The sequence below is a fragment of the Neolamprologus multifasciatus genome, chromosome 7 (genome assembly GCF_963576455.1).
Source record: "Neolamprologus multifasciatus chromosome 7, fNeoMul1.2, whole genome shotgun sequence".
NCBI lineage: Eukaryota > Metazoa > Chordata > Actinopteri > Cichliformes > Cichlidae > Neolamprologus > Neolamprologus multifasciatus.
Genome location: NC_140445.1, coordinates 22,360,204 through 22,378,840, shown reverse-complemented (window position 1 = coordinate 22,378,840; position 18,637 = coordinate 22,360,204). Strand labels below are relative to the sequence as shown.

Sequence of the window (18,637 nt, the reverse complement as noted above, 5' to 3'; positions counted from 1 at the left end):
CTCTCAAGCTCTTCTCTGAGCCCTTGGTATTTCTCCAGCTTCTCGTGTTCCTTCTTCCTGATATTGCTGTCATTCAGAACCACTACATCGATCACTACGGCCGTCTTCTTCTGTTTGTCTACCACCACTATGTCCGGTTGGTTAGCCACCACCATTTTGTCCGTCTGTATCTGGAAGTCCCACAGGATCTTAGCTCGGTCATTCTCCACCACCCTTGGGGGCATTTCCCATTTTGACCTCGGGACTTCCAGGTTATACTCGGCACAGATGTTCCTGTACACTATGCCGACCACTTGGTTATGTCGTTCCATGTATGCCTTGCCTGCTAGCATCTTGCACCCTGCTGTTATGTGCTGGATTGTCTCTGGGGCATCTTTACACAGCCTGCACCTGGGGTCTTGCCTGGTGTGATAGACCCCAGCCTCTATGGATCTTGTACTCAGAGCTTGTTCTTGTGCTGCCATGATTAGTGCCTCTGTTTCAGTCCAGCTTTGTCCAGCCACTGGTAGGATTTCTGGATATCAGCCACCTCCTCTATCTGCCGGTGGTACATACCGTGCAGGGGCCTGTCCTTCCATGATGGTTCCTCGTCTCCCTCCTCTTTCTTGGGTTTCTGCTGCCTGAGGTATTCACTGAGCACGCTGTCAGTTGGGGCCATCTTCGTGATGTATTCTTGGATGTTCGTTGTCTCATCCTGGACTGTGGTGCTGACACTCACCAGTCCCCGGCCCCCTTCCTTCCGCTTAGCGTACAGCCTCAGGGTGCTGGACTTGGGGTGAAACCCTCCATGCATGGTAAAAATAAATAAATAAATAAATAAATAAATAATATATACATATATATATATATATATATATATATATATATATATATATATATATATATATATATATATATATATATGTATATGAACATTTTGGGACTTTCCAAATCCCTCTCCACCTGCAGATTCCTAGCCCTGCACCCTCACTAGATTGTGATATGTTATGACAAGCAGAAACCATTACTGCCTCGGTGGGTCCAGCCTAAAATTCAAATGGGCTCAAAAGTGTCCTAGAAACTAAACCGAATGCCATGCAAGAAACAAACAAACAAATGAAAATGCAGAGATGCAGAGACTGGATAGTCAAAGAAAAAGAGACGAAAACTCAAGGCACACACACACACACACACACACACACACACACACACACACACACACACACACACACACAGAGACAAAACAGGAAAAACAAAGAGTATGGAATAAATATGGTAAAGAACTGCATTTCATAGTGAAGTATACAGAATATTTTTTTTAAATGACAGTTGATCTTTTTATAATTTATAAATATGTCCTGTTGCATCATCATCATCATCATCATCAGTATCAGTGTCGGGATAGAAAGTTAAGATCAGAATTGACATTCAATTTAGAAATGATACAACTTAATACATTAACCTTTGTCATTGCTCTTGAATGTCTAGATTCATGTTTAGAATGTTAACATTTTCATTTTTGTTTTATTTCGATTTTAATTTGATGTTAATCTCATATTATTCTGCTTTCAGATCTTGAGGCCCGTTTACTCAGACAAGCAGGGTACATTAGGTAAGTCGTGTACTGTATATAATATTAATACCTGTTTAAATTAAATGACTGTTTTGTTAAGTGGTCTACTGAGTTTGTAGATCAGCTTCTATTGTAGAAGGCAACCTAACAGCCTCAAACTAAAGTATTAAAGGACAATTGCTCCAAAATATGTTTTCTACATTACTTATTTCTTTGCATTATATTCTTGTGTTTCTTGTTGCATTTTGTTTGTTTCGAACAGAACAATCTTGCTGTCTCCATTCTTGCACTCCCTTCATCGTCAATCGTCATATTGAGGATTGATTGACCGATTGATAATACTTTATTCATCCCGAGTGAAATTGGGTTAAGGCTGCCAGCCTTGCGAGCGCCATCTTACCCTTCATAGATAGGATCATATTTGGAAGAGTATCGATCTTAAGTACTGTTCATAATCTGTGTCTTCACTTTCTTTTTTGCTCCACAGCTGCGAGGTTAATCCCCACCCGACAGGCTTCTGTTCCTCAGCCGCAGAGTGGTGCTTTTTCTGGAGGTATGGGTGGAGTTGGTGGTGGTGGAGGTAGCGGCGGCGGTGTTGGTCTCTCCAGCCGTACCGGCTTCCTACGTCGATCTAACAATTCGAAGACATCAAAGGCGCCTCCTGCCTCCTCTAATGCAGCCAGCTACCAACAGCAGAATGCCAATTTCGCCAACTACCAGAACTGTACCATTGTCCGATCACATGCTCCGCACGCAAATTATGGATATGTTAAAGTGGCGCCCAAGATCCTTATCTTCCCCATCTTTGTTCAGGTACACCGTTTTTTATGTGCCTGTACATCTTGATTTGGTCGTATCGTTTGTTATTCTTTGTCAACATTTTACTGGACACTGTATTATATACACTGAAGTCCTGCTCTTCTACTTATACTTACTGCTGAGAGTGAGATTTTACTGAACCAATCTAAAGTCGTTTGAACCCAAGGCAAAAGAGTGAATAGATCTAATTTTTGAATGATCTGCTGCTATCATTGCTTCAGTAGAGAGTATAAGACCGGATATGCAGGGACTGGGCAGAGAATGATATGCAGAGGCCCCAGTCTGGACTTGAGCTGTGGATGCACCTGTTCTGTGGTATTAAACGAAACAGGCCACTGAGATACTCTGAAAAACAGTTTTCACAAGCTGTCCAAGTATGATGAATATTATTTTTTTCCCCTTCCGCATTTGTGTCAAAAGGAAACAAGACATTTCAGGTTTACAGTTAGGAAATATGTTGACCTTCATGTCTGAGGTTCTCGTGTTTTGCAAGTCATCCGTGAGCTTTTCACACGTAACACAGACTCGATCTACATATTTTTTTCTGCATTCTGTCTTTAGGCAATAGCACTAACAGCGGTAGTGTTACTGTATGAGATGTCAGGCTGATGTTTTCTGTGCTGTACATTTTGGATCAAAGAGTGTCAAAGTTCTGTGCAACCAATTCAACACTTACTTCCAAAATCCACTTTCTTCAGAATAAAACGGCAAATCTAAGTGGGGCTACTCCAAAGAGGCAGCTTCTGTCAAATGAAGCATCATCACTTAATAACTGCTTAGTTTTTCACATGTGCGTTATAGTGTGTTGACCACAGTGAGATAACTCTCGCGCCTGCACTGACATGTCAACTGGCTTAGCTATCTTGAGCTGCGATAAACTTTCACACTCTGAAAACACACTGACTGTGTTGGTACTTTCTTCATATAGAGTCATGTATACAAATGTGCAGCCCTGACCCTGTTTCACACGGTATTCAAATGTTGCACATGTTGAATTGGGCCTCTGTCACACCCTGGACTTGAGAGGAAGTCCCCTCCTCCCACGTTGCCATTCTAGTTCATTTTAAGTGTCACTGTCTTGTCGTGCTCAACCGCACATACCGCCTCTCAGTTGCAACTTGCTTTCTGTCTCGACAGAATCAGTTTCAGCGGCGTTTCCCTCCATAGAAAAGACCTGCTTTTGCTTTTAAGCAGATCGATTGGATTTGGGAGCCAAAATGGATTTGGTACTGCAGCTTTTCAGCTTACCAATGACAGATGCAATATTATATTTTTGGATTTTATGTTGAAAAATGCTCAACATATGTTTAAGAGGTTAGGGTAATATTAAGCAGAAGGAAAATACTTTACAAGTACTATTTACCTCAATATTACAAGCATTAATGTCCCTAAAGCTGCTAGTTATGAATAATGGGATGAGAACTCGATTCGGTAATGTTGTGTCCTCATTTCTTCATGAAGCCTGTTGTTTTCTGTTGTTACAGCCTCTTGACCTCTGCAGCCGGACACTCATCATATCTGAAGAGATGATACTACATGAGAGCAAGCACCACTCTCTTAAGGTAAGGGCCATCAAAACAGAGTGTCTGTTTTTGCCCGTGCTCATATGAATGCATTTGTTAATTATTTTTCATGCATATTAAAATCTGTCTGTGTCTACAAACCTAAAAACACCCGCTTGAAGCTTTTATTTTAATTTAATGTTCTGACCATGGATGTAGTTATTGATTAAAACATCTAAAACATTATGCAGGATTTCATTAAAGGTGTCTCTGAGATGCATAAGCCGCTATTTCAAAGAGCTCTTTCGTTTCACTGATACAATAAGATCTCTCCGACAAGTGGCAAGCATTAAGTTGGTTTGCTGCATCCTCCTTTGTGGTTTTTTTAATTTGGCCAAAGTGAAAGTGCCGTCTCACTGCCTTGATTCAGAATTTAAGCGAAATATATATTCATATATATTTATATATATCTATATATGTATCTATATATATATATATATATATACATATATATATATATATGTGTGTGAAAGCATACAAGTGTAAGTGTAAAGCAACATCTCAGGAGAGGAATGAAGTGCAGGAGCTGTCTGAACTGGAGTTGTCCACATGAGTCAAGAAAATCTAGATGAAGAAAGAGAGCAGCAAGGATCAGACTGACAGATAAATTGTTTTATGCATCAAACATTGCTTTCAATGTACACTATTGAAAAATGTTATAAATACTATAAATTCAAAGTATTCCTATCCCTGTGACAAGTATGTAAAGTCTCAGAAATAGTCTGTAAATGTTGTTGTGTAACATGTATGAAATGTTATTCTGTAAAGATCGTATTAAATGCCAAATATTCATCGCTGATCTGGTAATGTAATCTTATAAAAGGCTTACATTTGCATGACCCCAATTAGAGTGCAGATTCATGGAAGGAAAAGCTTTGAATGTTTCCGCAGATGAGATGATGATGACATCACTGCAATAACTTTAAACTAGTTCACCCTAAATAGGTGGATATGCCTCGGAAATTTAAGGTGTTAGTTTCGTGTTTCAAATGTTTTATTTGAAAGAAGCATGTGAAACAGGTCTGTGTGGGCTCTAAAAGAAAAGCTTATTTCACTGCTGAATTCAGCTTTGGCCCTGTCACATAATCTCAGCTATACGCAGTAAAGCGGAGCCACTGCTGGCATCAAAGTATAATAATGGACTCTCTCTGGGGTCATGGATAAAACAAATATTTAGCAGGCAGTGTTTGTCGAGAGGGAGTTTCTCTCCACCCTGCCACTTTATACAGGCTGTTTTTTTTAATGATCTCTCCGTGTTGTTCCAGCTTTTGCTCTTTTAGTCTGGGAGGCAAACTAACATGCATCACTTTAACATCTATAGACAAACACAAAGACTAAGCAGACCATTATATTTAGTGCAAAGTGAAACAACAGGAAGATTTCACTGTAATCGTTTACAGAAGAGATGCAAGTTGATTAAATCACCAGATTTTCAGGATGTATTGTATTATAGATAGATATATTATCAATAAATTTAACTTATTCGATTTACAAAGCATGCTAGTTCTGTATATTCTTGAACATTATATGGAACATTTATGTTTTATGAGATTCTTTACTTAACTGTAAAGAGTATATTGCGAGTTATGTTGTTGTTTGAGACCCAGCGTTTCAGTATAGGTACATTACATTTGGCTTTTCTCCACGTTATGCTTCGCTCTGCTTAACATAGAAGTGTAAAGGGTGCGCCCCGCTTCTCCTTTTGTGTGGGCTGGGATATTAATGCATAAGTGCTCAAGGATAAGAGATTAAGAAAATGGATGGAAGTCTTAATCAGACAAAATTGTTGCATGAATTATCAACTTTGCATTGTTGCAAAGCTTTTTGGTGCACAAAAATACAAATGCATACAAAGATTTAATGCGACAGCAAGTATGTGTGGAAAATGTAAATATTTGAAGTGGATATTTGATTTTGTGCACAAGTTTGCGCAAATGTTATGCATACTAAACGTGTGAAAACTGCTGCTTTCATGCACTTTGTCCTTTACTTTTCACTCTTACTAGCATTCTTTTCCACCCACTCAGACACACACACACACACACACACACACACACACACACACACACACACACACACACACACACACACACACACACATTAACCACATGCTGGCTACATCTGAAATACCCTCTGCTATCTTATCCCTCAGAGGAAGCCACCAAGGCAAAAGCATTGTCTTCAAATGTTGCCCATCTGCACGGATTACAGCTTATGTGTGTTACGCTGCATGTTTGCACCTGCTTACGTAAGAGGTCTTTTTACCTTAATTTAGGTGTTTTTTTCTTCTACTTGTTTATCTTGATTTCTTCCTCGGTTTCATTTGCTGTTCGTTTGACTTAGCACTTACCTTAGCACTGCAGAAGCATAACGCAAGACATGGGCCGTAACTTACTGTCTCTTAATACAAAATAAAATAAAAGATGAAATTAAGATATAAACTGTATGTGTGCTTTAAACAACTACAGCGGTGTTCATTGTTTCTTATAGTCATTAAATGCCTCATTCAGTTAATAAAAGATACATTTAGGACTACGTCAGTGTAGACGCATGGTTGATATTCAGACACCAAACCACCATGTGGGAGGATGTATACATGTGACCAGGGCTCTGAATGTGTGAACTGCATTTCCTGTGCTAGGACATGATTCGGGGGAAAACTGCAAGGGGTGAAACCTGCCAAATATTCAGTGCTGTACGTGTAGTTAACTGGGTTGCAGGCTGCTTTTGTAATGTGGAAAGCCAAAGTTAGATCATCTGAGATGTAATGCGCCCCCACCCCGAGTTCTCACATCCTGTTCTCCTTCACCACCTTCTGCCCTCCATCCCCTTCTTTTCAACGTCCTATTCTTCTCTTTTTAATATCCCCCCTCCATGTCTTTTAGGTTACTGTGTTTGTCTACAACGACCTAATGCTGGTGACGAGAGAAAGCGAGCCAGGCCGATGTAATGTACTTCAGAGTCCCCTGTACCTCCGTCAGCTGCGACTCCAGGAGGGTATGTAAGCCTAAACACGGGGACCGTGATTCATAGATTTCTGAGACGTTGAGGTGGTTATATAGATCAAAAAATTCTTCTTTTGTGCACCAACAGATTTCTCAACAGTCCCATAACAGCCAAAATCTGTGTGCAATCTGTGTGTGTATGTTATAAAGCTAAACCTTTACAATTCACCACAGAGTAAGAAAGGAAGTGTAGCACACAGAGGCTGTGCAACCAGAAGTAAACACGGGGAGCTATGACTGCAGTAATACTTTCAGCTGAGTTTAACCAAAGGATATTTAGGGAAAGACTGTCCAATTTCCTGTTGCTTTGTCTTTTTATTTCACCTTGGTGTAAACAATAATCTCCTCTGCTGTTATGGAGAGAATAGTTTGGCCAGCATGGCCACGCAGAGCACAGACAAATCAAATAAATAGGGCCCAGCGTAAATATCTGTGTTTAGAGCAGCGTGTGAGGACAGGGATGGGGTCAGGAGGCATTACTGGGACAGGGCCGGGTGAGAGAGGGGGGCTGCTTAGACATGTGCATGGGCAAGAAACTGTACTAACAAGCTGACTGCTCCGGAAGTGGGTTTAAACCAAAACGCAGGCTTTATGCTTTGTGATCTGCTAATGTGATAACAAAAAATAAGGGAAAGGCTGTCAGAAGGAGAGTGTGTGTTCTGTATGTGGGAGAATCACCATGTAGGTTTTAGGGCGGCCTGGGAGAACCACAGAAGCACTGCTATGATTATGTAGAGAAGGAGGATTACGAGTTCTCGCTTTCTAATACGATTGCAGTTATATTAAAAGAAAAGTAACATGAAGGTAAAAACAAGGTGCAAAAATCTTGGTTTTCACTCAGTAACTAAAGCAGGTGTGAACCAGCATTGTACATGTATACAAAGTACAAGAAATGTTGCTGTTTCTTAAGTAGAATTAAGCTAAACTAATAAAAGAGTAATGAAACAGATTCCTTTCTTCCAGAATTTGAAGTTTGAATTCTCCCGGCACAACAAGCCATGTCTGTTTGGCTGCTGCAGTAAGACAAAAGAGATGGTTTTATGTTAGTAAAATAGCACATTAAGAGTTGATTTCAATACATATCTCAAGACCTTTAGTTGAATAAACTTGAAAAGGCTACCCAGCTGATTGCCTTATTAAAAACGTCTTTTTAAATTATTCATTTATTGATTATTTTTTACCGTTTTGTTTTCTATAGAAAAATCAGAGCTCACTTTCAGTATTTTCACAGTAACTGTATATTAGATCTAATCATGCTAGATTAGTTACATTTTTGAGTCCTAACTGCTTTGTTTTTGTAGTTTTGTAGTTTTTAGTTTGGACTACTTGTACTTTTTCATTTTTAGAGTTTTATTCCCCTAAGACAAGAAGATTAAAACGATAACAATAGATAATAGGACATGGAGTAAAATCAAACTGAATATTTAAAAACTTTTTAAAATATAATAGGTCTTTATTATCATTGTTCATGAAAACAATGAAAATACAAAAACATGCAATAGCGTGAACATGACAAAAGGTAAGCACAGTGAGGTAGTGTATACAGAATAACAGTGACATGTTTTTAAAAATTGCACTTCCTGCTCTTTGGGTAAAGATTTATTACTCCACAGCTGTAAGGAGGGGAGGAGGGGCAGTGCTCTTTACTGCCAGTGAAAAATATGTTTTATAATCTTTTGGTTTTGGACTTGATTGATCTGACTTTCTTCCCAGAACGTCAGGGTTAAGAATACGTGATGTTTAGAGTGGGTGTGGTCCAATATGATACAGCTGGCTTTCTTTTGGATTTGGCCACTGAGAGAGGGTAGAGAGTCATCCCGATGATGTGCTCTGCTGCCTTCACCACCAGTTGTAGGTCCTTTCTGTTCTCTCCTGTCCAGCTGGTGAACCACACCGCACAGCATGAGGTCATAAGGCTTACTATTGTTGACCTGTGGAAGTTGGCCAGCAGGTGGTAAAGGGGGGGGGGGGGGGGGAACATGCTTTAACTTCCTCTAGAAGTAAAACCTCTGTTCGGCTGTCCCCACTTGATGGGAGATACACGTGGTCCAGGTGAGGTCAGCTGACATGTGAATACCAACAATCTACGTCCTCACTGTTATGCAGAGTGCTGAGTGTGTTTCCTGAAGGCCTCTATCATTTCCTTGGTTTTTGTTGGCACCGTTGTTTCCTCTCAGTAGGCAGTTTCGTCATTGGCTGATATCAGGCCTACTATGGAGGAGATTTTACGATGAAGTTTGTGTTAATTATTTTTCATGCTGTAATAAGGGACTGAATAATGGACTTGCTCATGAAGTCATCCACTGATTTGTGGACCATAGTTTTGAAGTTTAGCATTCATGACATTTATTTGCCAGCTTTCTTGTGTATTTTTTTTTCAATCAATTCGATCAATGCATTGTTATAAAAATATTTCAAATCTTCAGAAAAGTGCTGCGGTCATAATTTACGAGGGAAGCAGGATTGTTTTCTGTACAACCAGATCTCTTTTTGAAGCCAGAGCATTTGTGGATTTCTAATTGTTAGAACTAATATAGGTCCTTCCATCTTTTACACTCCTTTATTGACAAGTTTTGGTAAAAACTTTGAAATCATTATTTTATTTTAACAAGCTGTTAAGTCAGAAATATTTGTGACACATTTTTTGACAGGGATGAACTGAAATAGGACATATTAACTAGTTTTATTAATTGCAGCATTACATTGGAAATACATTGTCACAGGATTTGACTGAATCTAGTAGCACTTCTGAGCTGTTCTTCTCTGTAGACGCTGCTAGTCTCCTCTGGTCCAGTTCTGACCTCCATCCTGCACCCAAACAATCAGTGATCACCAGGGTGGGGATTCAATTGAGTTTGCGTGTCTGTGTGTTCTTCATGAGAGGACACACACACACACACACACAAATCTCCACCCTGAACCCTGTCATTGTTATTTTGCTTCAGCAGCGTCACTCAGGAAAGAGGCGCCGGGGGATTGTGTTTGTTTCAGTGAGGGTGTGTTTTATGCGTTTGTGTGTGTGTGTGTGTGTGTGTGTGTGTGTGTAAGGACACAGTACACGTTCAGTAAAGGGGCTTTCCTGTGTTCCTGCCACCCCAATACTAGGCAGAGGAGCGTGGGAAACAATGAGAGAGTAAAAAACACATATAAAGCCAAAATTACACTGTGTCAGTCTAAATATTGTTATTACACTAAACAAGCCAACAAGACTAACACTCACCATGATGTGAAACCTTCTGACTCTTGAACCAAAATTCTTTATCTTTTATCTCTTGGTACCAGGTAATCTTATCTTTTTCTTCAGTCAATTAATGATAAAACTTGAGTGACTGTAAAGAACTGAAAGTATTATACCTCAGACAGCATTGTATCATGGTTTTCTTGATCCACTCCCATTTCAAATGATAACTTTTTGGAAATTAAGTACAAGTTTAAAAAAAATTCTATCTTTTAAGAAATCTTTAAATTGTTACAGGATGTCTCCATCTGTATTATTCTCTCATTTAAACTTAAACCTTACTCATATTATTAGCTTTTTACAATCCTGTGCAGTATGACAGCACTCTGCTTTTTGACATCAGAAATATATCCAACAGTGACCTCTGCTGATGCTTCTGCACATCACACGAGCTTTGGTTATACACTGTAGTGGTTCATTTATAATGTGGAGAAAAATTAGAGTGTGATAAACATGCGTCAATTTGTGCTTCAGAGAAGAGATAAAGTTTTAAATACTGTTTCTCAGTGTTGTTGGACTGAAAAATGACACTTCCTAAAAGAAACTGTTGCATCACAATGACACCATAAAACACCATACAGTCTCCTCAGGTTGGCTAATACTGCTTTCACACAGATGATAAGAGGTTTTTCTGCTACAGAGCATTTAGGAAGGTTGTAGGTTATGGACCTGGCATTTTGTATTTCTTAGATTACCGGACTGCACATAAGCAGGGGTTTCTTCCTGTGTGTATTTGACCTTAGCTGACTCATCATTTTTGGTTGTCACGTCCTGGTGAGATTTAGTTCAGAACTACTTGATTAGGTTTGGGGAAAGACTGTGGCTTGGGGCACAACAGATGCAGATCACATGCTAAAACCTTCTCCTGTATGTCCTTTGTTACATCTTCTGCTTGAATAGTGGTTTGCCTGAAAAAAGCCAAAAATGACTAGAGATTTTACAGCCACAAGGGGTCGCCTAAACAAACATTGGCTTTAACCTCCTCAAGCAATCGCCCTATGGTATTTTGCAGTCTTTCTGGTTAGGGTGGGCTCCTTTAAATGTATTTAAAGGTAAACTAAACTAAACTCAAATGGGGGTTAAAACTGAAAAGATGATCATAAAGAGGAGGAAAATCCCTGTTTAAACAGCATTTTGATTGTAAATTCTTTCAACGGAAAGTGAAGAGAGGTTGCTACTTTGGCTTCTTGCTCACTTCTTCTCAGCTGACAGCTGTCTCGTTTGGTTTTGTTAAACAGAGTTACAGAAATCATCAGACACAAACCCACATAGTCCCAAAGCGTGATTTGACCATCCAAAAAGCAATTATGATGGAACATTCTGGCAACTCTAACACTGCTGCAGCCAGAGGGGTTCGGGCTTCAACCAGCGCATTAAACATTTCTTTCCTCTTTCTTGCTCTTGTTTGTAAGTTTATGAATAGACATGCGGGAGTATTAAATATGCTGGTTGGATTAAACTTAAATCAGTGTTTGTGACAGTGCAGTTACAAACTGTTATGTATTAATCTTCTTTCTGTCAAAGTTAGAACATTTCCTCTGAAAGATTGGGTTCTTTTTCTTTTTTTAATCCAAGCAATTTTTCACTAATTTCCAATGGGTCATGCTCAATTAATAAAAAAAAAGTGCACATCAGAGACATTTGAATAAAAGTGTTATTTGGTCATTCTCAACAAAAATCTAATGACAATCATATCAAATAAAATCACACACACATTCCAGTAAGTGTAACTTATTTTAATGTCTTTATAAACAATTAATATATTTTAATAATTTGACTTTATTACCTTATTTGGCTTCATAAGACAGACAGAGATAGATCTGTGGATGGATAGATTTGTTGATCTGTGTGTCTGCTTATGCGAAACAAAACACAACATTAAACCACGATGTATATATTCGGGGGGTCTGAGTTCGACTGCGTGCGTTCACTCGATTACAACCATTTATCTTGACTCCAGACACACAGGCCTGTCTCACAGAGGGCTTTCTCAGTGAAATATGGGAGGATGTCTATGAAGCTGACGTACAGTAAAAGCTTTCCATCAATAAAAAGCATTTTGCCAGTATCGTAATCGGAAATCAGGAATGCTGCTTTGTGTACAAGAAGGACACGAGCAAGCAAAAAAAAGCGCACTAGAGTTGGCTTGGCAAAAAAAAAGTCTTGTTAACATCTTCTTCATCATCTTCCTTAATTTGTCTTGCAGATTATGCTGAAGAACTGAGATTCTACCTTATTCACATGACGGAGGTAAGAGAAAGTGTGTTTATGTGCGTGTTTGAAAAAGAAAAATTAGCAAAGACACAGAGCGCCAAGGAGGGTGTAACTAGAACGGCCCATTTGGTCTGTGAGCCAGAAGGGGCAATTGGCTCCGCTGGAAATCACATTACAGGCAAGAAGGATTAGCAGATAACTTTAATGAAAGAGTCTTTTCTCCCTGTGTTTTCCTTAGTTCTGACTCCATCACAGACCTAACTCCTTCACACGTGATTTTTCACATATGTTCCCTTACTGAAAACACTGAAAACACTCTTTTATACTCGTTTACTTAGATGAAAATCTGCCAAATCATATATGCGAAGCTACCCCTGTGGTGATCCCTCATGAATAAGTTAGCAGTAGAAAATAGCTTTTTATTGAGATATTAAGAAATAAACATAATCGTCATCGAACACGTTAATGCGTCAAACGTGATGCGTCTCTCTGTTTACATCGTGATTTGTTTTGTTGCTTCGTGTGAGTGCGGTTATAAAGAAAAAATAATAATAACTTCATGCATCTGCTGTGAGACCTCTCAGGCTGGCATTTTGAGATAAAAGGAAAGGTGCCATTATCATTGAAATGAAAATGGCTCTTTAAAGGCTAAATGTTTTCCAGTGTTTAAAAAACAAACAGAACATGGCCATAACAAAATTCCAGAGGTCTGAAATGAGCTCATATATATTCATAATGTAAATCACATTGATGAATACCTGTGTGAGATTTCATTTAGTGAATCACAATTCAGTTTTTTCTCTTACTGAGCTTAAAATTAGAACTTCAGCTTTTTAATCAGTGCTGCTAATTAACAGCAATAATTAGTCAAATTTTCAGTTTTATTATACGTGACCTTACCATCAGAATCAAAATCACTTTTTTATCCCCAAAGGGCAATTAACATAAACAGAGCAGCATAATGTTGAAGATAAGGACAATAAGAACAATAAGTAGCCAGTCATTTGCTTTCCTCTTCTTGAGCTGCCCCTCCCGCTCGCACTTCTTGCTAACTTGATTGCATTTTTTTTTTCTAACGCTGCAAGGTGCACGGAAAGGAAATGAAAAAGCAGGTTTCATTATGCTTTTAATGTTGCCATACATTATATTTTCATCACCTTTTACAAATTGCTATCATCCGCCGTTTCACCTCCTCCCCTTCCACAACGTGCACACATCTCTTATGCTGTTGTTTGCATTCAACTGTAAGAAGCCCTTAAGCGTAATAATATGATGCAGCTCCATTACTATGCAAATGTTACGAAGACTTATATAAAAACATGTTCAGCGTTGGAAACCTTACTGCAGATTAATCCTGATTTTTCAGCAAGTCATCTGGCAGAGCATAAAAGTATGCCTCAAAATACTGAAGCTATTAACATTAGCATGCTGAAGCGTTACTCATGGAGATTTATGGAGGTGTCGCTCGATAGCACAACAGCAAAGGTTAGGTTTGTGCTTTGAAACCATTTTATCATTTAAAAAAAATGTATTTTGTTTCCCGAGCAGGAACATGCATTGCAAAGTTGAATGATTAATGTTCAACAAACAACAGCCAAAAGGTGTGTCACTGTTTGCTATTTATCAACAGAAGCGGTGATCAGCAGTAGTTAAAATGAGCGTTCAACTTTTAACAACATTTATTTTCGGCATTGTTTAGAAATCAATAATGAGAGAAAAAGAACACTTTAAAAGTGCATTTTTGTTTTATTTAATAAGAAACTACTTCCAAAAGGAAACCACACCCTAGTGGAGTTGTTTGTTAGATGTCAAATACAGGATACTGTAAGAAATATCTCACAATTACCAGGTCAGCAGTCAGGAACACAGACATGTCTGTACACATTCCTGTATGCTGTATGGCTACTGAAGATTAAAAGAAAGCCATCATCAAAAACGTAGACTTGGCCCACCAAGTATTTGTGGCCTGTCCTCTACTATTGTAGATGGTGTTTTTTTAAGCCTGCCGCTTCTTGTTTTGTCCTCCATTTGTCCAGTTTCCTCATCCCAAGTGCTTTGGGGATGTCTTTGTTAGTGTAAAACACTATTGTGTGTTACCTTTCAGGTGTAAAAAGGGGGAGCAGTTGGGATGGACACCCAACTTTGTGAATAAAACAACTTGAAAATGACATGATGTAGGATTTTCAAATTCATGCCCTTGGTGCATCTACCAAAAACAAAATCTCAGACCAGCTCGAATCTTGAGCTCACGATCAAGGTCGTTTTCTGAAAATCTTGTGAACATGATAACGTGAAAGAGACGTGATCTATGATTTTGCAATTGATATCATAAATGTACCTGTTAAGAATTTCACATAAGTTCCAGTCTCAGTGACCTCAACCTCAAGGTCAGAGGTCAAGTTTTTGGAAAATCTTGTGAATGGGATGACTCAAGACGGGAGTCACCTAGGATGTTCAAACTCATTTAATAGGTGAATGTACTGGGAGACTGAGGTGAGCACTAGTGGCTTTATGCTATTTGAATATATGAGATGTACAACTAGTGTCCCATAAAGATAAAACAAAGTTACTGTTTTGGAAGCTACTTTTAGTTAAGCAAGGAAACACATAGGAGGTATTAGGTATTATTGTCTTTACCTTACAATATAAATCACCTTGAGGCAACTGTTGTTGTCATTTGGCATTATATAAATGCACATGAGAATTTTTAAGACCATTTTCTTACACTACAGACTGAAGTTGTCAGAAGTGGTTTAGAATATAAACTGAAAACATGAACCAGTTTCCTTTTTCACCATCCAGTCAGACACCACGACCCGTCTGCCGTTTGTTTTAGCTGACAGTGTCTGCTCATCTGGTTAATCTTTTCACTGAGCAACAGTATTGCATAACCCCCATCTCTTCTTTTTGTGAGCTGTGCGCACACACAGACCCACACACCTCGTCACACTGTTTTTGCTTTGAAATGTGCTGCGTAACCTCATTAGCAGCTTATGAATCTTTTAAAGGGTCTTTTTTTGTTTCTGACATTCCAGACATAATGAGAGGGGCCTAAAATCTGCCCCACTGGTTAGGAAAGAAAAAGGAAAAGGCTCCCATATTATTCACTCTGTCCAATTAGACAACACACATAAATAGAAACTGTTACATAAAGCAGAATGGAAGAGAAAGAGACAGAGTTTGAATAAGTTAATGGCAGATTTTGGGTACAGTACAAAACATTAAAAAACATGTGTTAGTGATTATATATCAGCTGTAAATAGGGATGGGTATCGTTTAGGTTTTATCCGATACCAGTACCAAACCGGTACTTTTGAAACGGTGCTTAAAGAATGGAGAACACAAAATTGGGCCAAAAACCTCTCATGTTCAGCTGTTTTTTTTTTGTAAAAAGATAACAATGTTAGCCTTTTCTGCAGCTATGGGGCATATATGGTATCATTCTTGGCTGGAAGCAGTGCTTAAACAATGGAAAAAACCTCTCATGTTTAGCTGTTTTCCACTTTTTCTTTGGTCATTTTAGCCTTTTTGGCCAGGGTGAAGGGAGTATCTGCCATCAAACAAGAAGACAGCCGCATGTAGCTATGATGATGTTTGCTAGTTCACCTTACATGCATTAATGTAATAACGTGGTTAGCCTACTCAACGTAAATTACACACGAACAACATTAAGTTACTCACGCAGAGAAGCTGCTGCTGCTGCCATCATCACCCGTCATCATTTCTGCTACACTGGCAGGGCTAGGGGCCAGGACTCTCCTCTTCGGGTTTTTGGGGGATTTTGCTAACTCCGGGACCGATAACAGGCACCACACCCGCAGTAGATGTACTCGGTGTGAGGTCTCGCAGCAAGCTATCAAATACGGCGCATTTCTCGGCTTTTAACAAAATGCTATGTGTCGCCAGGTGTTTCATCGGATTTTAGGTGTTACCTCCTTTGACAGTATCACAGTATCAGCTTAAAGCACTTGTTGCAGGCTGCTGAGTTTGCATCTTTTGCTGTGAAGTACAGCCAGACTTTTGACCGCTTCGCCTTGGGCATTTTTAATCTGTAGCTCTGCTCTAAAAGAACGTACGTACCTGGGCCCGCCTACTACGCTTGTAAAGGTAAAATGATTGGCTAGAATCCAAAGTGTATGACATTTCAGGGAAAAAAAAGCACCGAAATGTGCGCTGCTTTTTGGTCTGGTTACTACCGTTTATGTCAGAACCGGTGCCATTACCGGTACCCACCCCTAGTTGTAAATAACTCTTATTGTCATTTGTCAGTGTTGTGCCTATATATCTGTATATCTGCAGGGCTCTTGTTACATATATACAGCTTGTCAGCTAAGACAGATGCAACAATCCTCCCAAATCTAATGCAGCATATATGGCAGGTATCAAACAAGAAGCCAGTGAGTTGTGATTTCCAGACAAGATTTTCTTGGCTTAGCTTCCTGTTTATCCGACACATCCATCACAATTCACCTTTACGTTAAAACAAACTGGCTAATACAATGTAGGTCCTCACTGTGCTGCCAGAAAGCTGTAGCTTATACAGTCATGGACTCCATACGATCTTTGAAGGTATTCTCTGGTATCAGGCATAGAGATGTAGGCAGAAAAGCTTAATTCCTGTAACTTGTTAGGTGGGGGTGGTTATGTGGGGAATTTGAAGCCAAGCCAACACCTTGAACTTATCATCTCTGTAAAAAAAAAAAAAAAGAAATTTATACAGTTCCCTAAGCTTCCTGATATTGCTTAAAGGGGGCATTTATCCGGGAAAATGTATCAGTCCAAGAACAGAACCTCTGTGATGATCTTTTTAGGCATGCTGACTTGTTCTAGTGTCTGTAAAAGTTGTGATCAGGGATGACAAATGCAGCAGTGAGACCTTGGATGACAGTAATGGAGACAAGTCGACAGTCCGAGACTATGACAGGATCGGTGGAGACTTCACCAGCGCTGTTTCTGTGCAATTCTGGCCATTAAACAAAACCCTTCTTGTAAATTTGGATGTGTTAGAAATAAATGATAAAACCCAGGTGTTGTAGCTAATTGTATGTGAATATATAATTACAATTTGGATACATATTAGCTGGATTAAATGCAGTAACCTAGCTTGATATTAAGGACAGGTTGATTAGAAAAAAATAGAAGTGCTCATTTAAAACAGCTGTATTGTATTAAAAAAAGGACTTTTTATACACGACTTACTGGAAGATGTGAAATTTATCAGAGTGAAATGAGTGGAATTCCACTGCTTTCCCAGCATTCACAGTGTCGAGATGATCTTCCCTGATTCTTTGTTTCTTTATTAGAGGCATCTGTACTGAGTGTCTTATGCAGAGAGGCCGTAGTGTTATCAACACAACAGTTGGCTCGTGTGTGTATGTGGGAGTAAAGTTATCTGCCCTCCATTGTGTTAACACATGGTAGTAAACAAAGAGCAGCTGCACATTTATATTTAAGTGACGAATCTTAATCAGAATCTTGATTAGTCTCAACTGAGTGGTTATGTTGCCTTTAATGGGGTGCATTGGTTTGTAAAATGAAAAGTAAAAGACACAGATAAAAGCACAGATAGGGAAAAGATATTAAAGGAGTGTAGTAATAGGGGCTCGTACCTCCTGACCACCAGAGGGCAACGATGTGTTGAGTAGCAACAGTTAGCACAATAGAGAATGTAGCAGAATGCCTAATTGAATTGCACTGACATGTTAAAGCGACCCTGTTCATTGATGTACCGTCATTACCTTTGGCTTGATATACGTTGTGCACAAATATTAGTAATTCAGTTATCGGACTAAAAGAAGAAAAGAAACCTGCATTTGTACGCATCCACAAAAAATGAAGACTCCTTTAGCATTTCTTAACTGGCGCCCTTATCGGGTTTAATCAAAAATATTAATGTCAACGCAAATACAGCGTCAGATCTCATTTTATTTACCATTTTCTGACACGTCACGCTTAATTTTTATTTTGAAGTAAGATTTAATAAGGTTTATTTTTACTATGATTCTCTTCTGGATCTCCTTAAGAGACTACAGCAGAGACTTTCGTTCTGCAGATGTGAGAAAAGCTCCCGTTTCTCATGAAATTGTAAACAGTTATAAAATCCTCTCTCTTAATCTGTCTGCCTGTGACACTGTTACAGTCCTCTTCCTTCCTTTTGTCTACTCCTGCCCTTCTCCTCCGTAGCTGGAGGTCATCCTATTTTAGATCTCGCTCAAAACAGGACTGATCTAACCCAGATTTATATGTG

General features: G+C 39.1%; 1 protein-coding gene across 4 annotated transcripts in view; it reads left to right on the top strand.

The window, feature by feature from the left end:
• Positions 1 to 18,637, top strand: part of rgs3a (regulator of G protein signaling 3a) — a 125,144-nt gene that overhangs the window by 34,659 nt on the left and 71,848 nt on the right. For 3 of the 4 annotated variants that reach the window (XR_014874821.1, XM_085164514.1, XM_085164512.1), the window contains 6 exons: positions 1,552 to 1,591; positions 2,040 to 2,365; positions 3,856 to 3,933; positions 6,819 to 6,930; positions 12,383 to 12,426; positions 13,476 to 13,502. Coding sequence is in view for 3 of the 4 variants with exons in the window: in XM_085164514.1 (XP_085020640.1) it covers positions 1,552 to 1,591; positions 2,040 to 2,365; positions 3,856 to 3,933; positions 6,819 to 6,930; positions 12,383 to 12,426; positions 13,476 to 13,502 (627 nt within the window). In the remaining variant the exon portion in view is untranslated. The remainder of the gene's footprint in view (positions 1 to 1,551; positions 1,592 to 2,039; positions 2,366 to 3,855; positions 3,934 to 6,818; positions 6,931 to 12,382; positions 12,427 to 13,475; positions 13,503 to 18,637) is intronic. The other variant, XM_085164513.1, reaches the window with a different exon arrangement.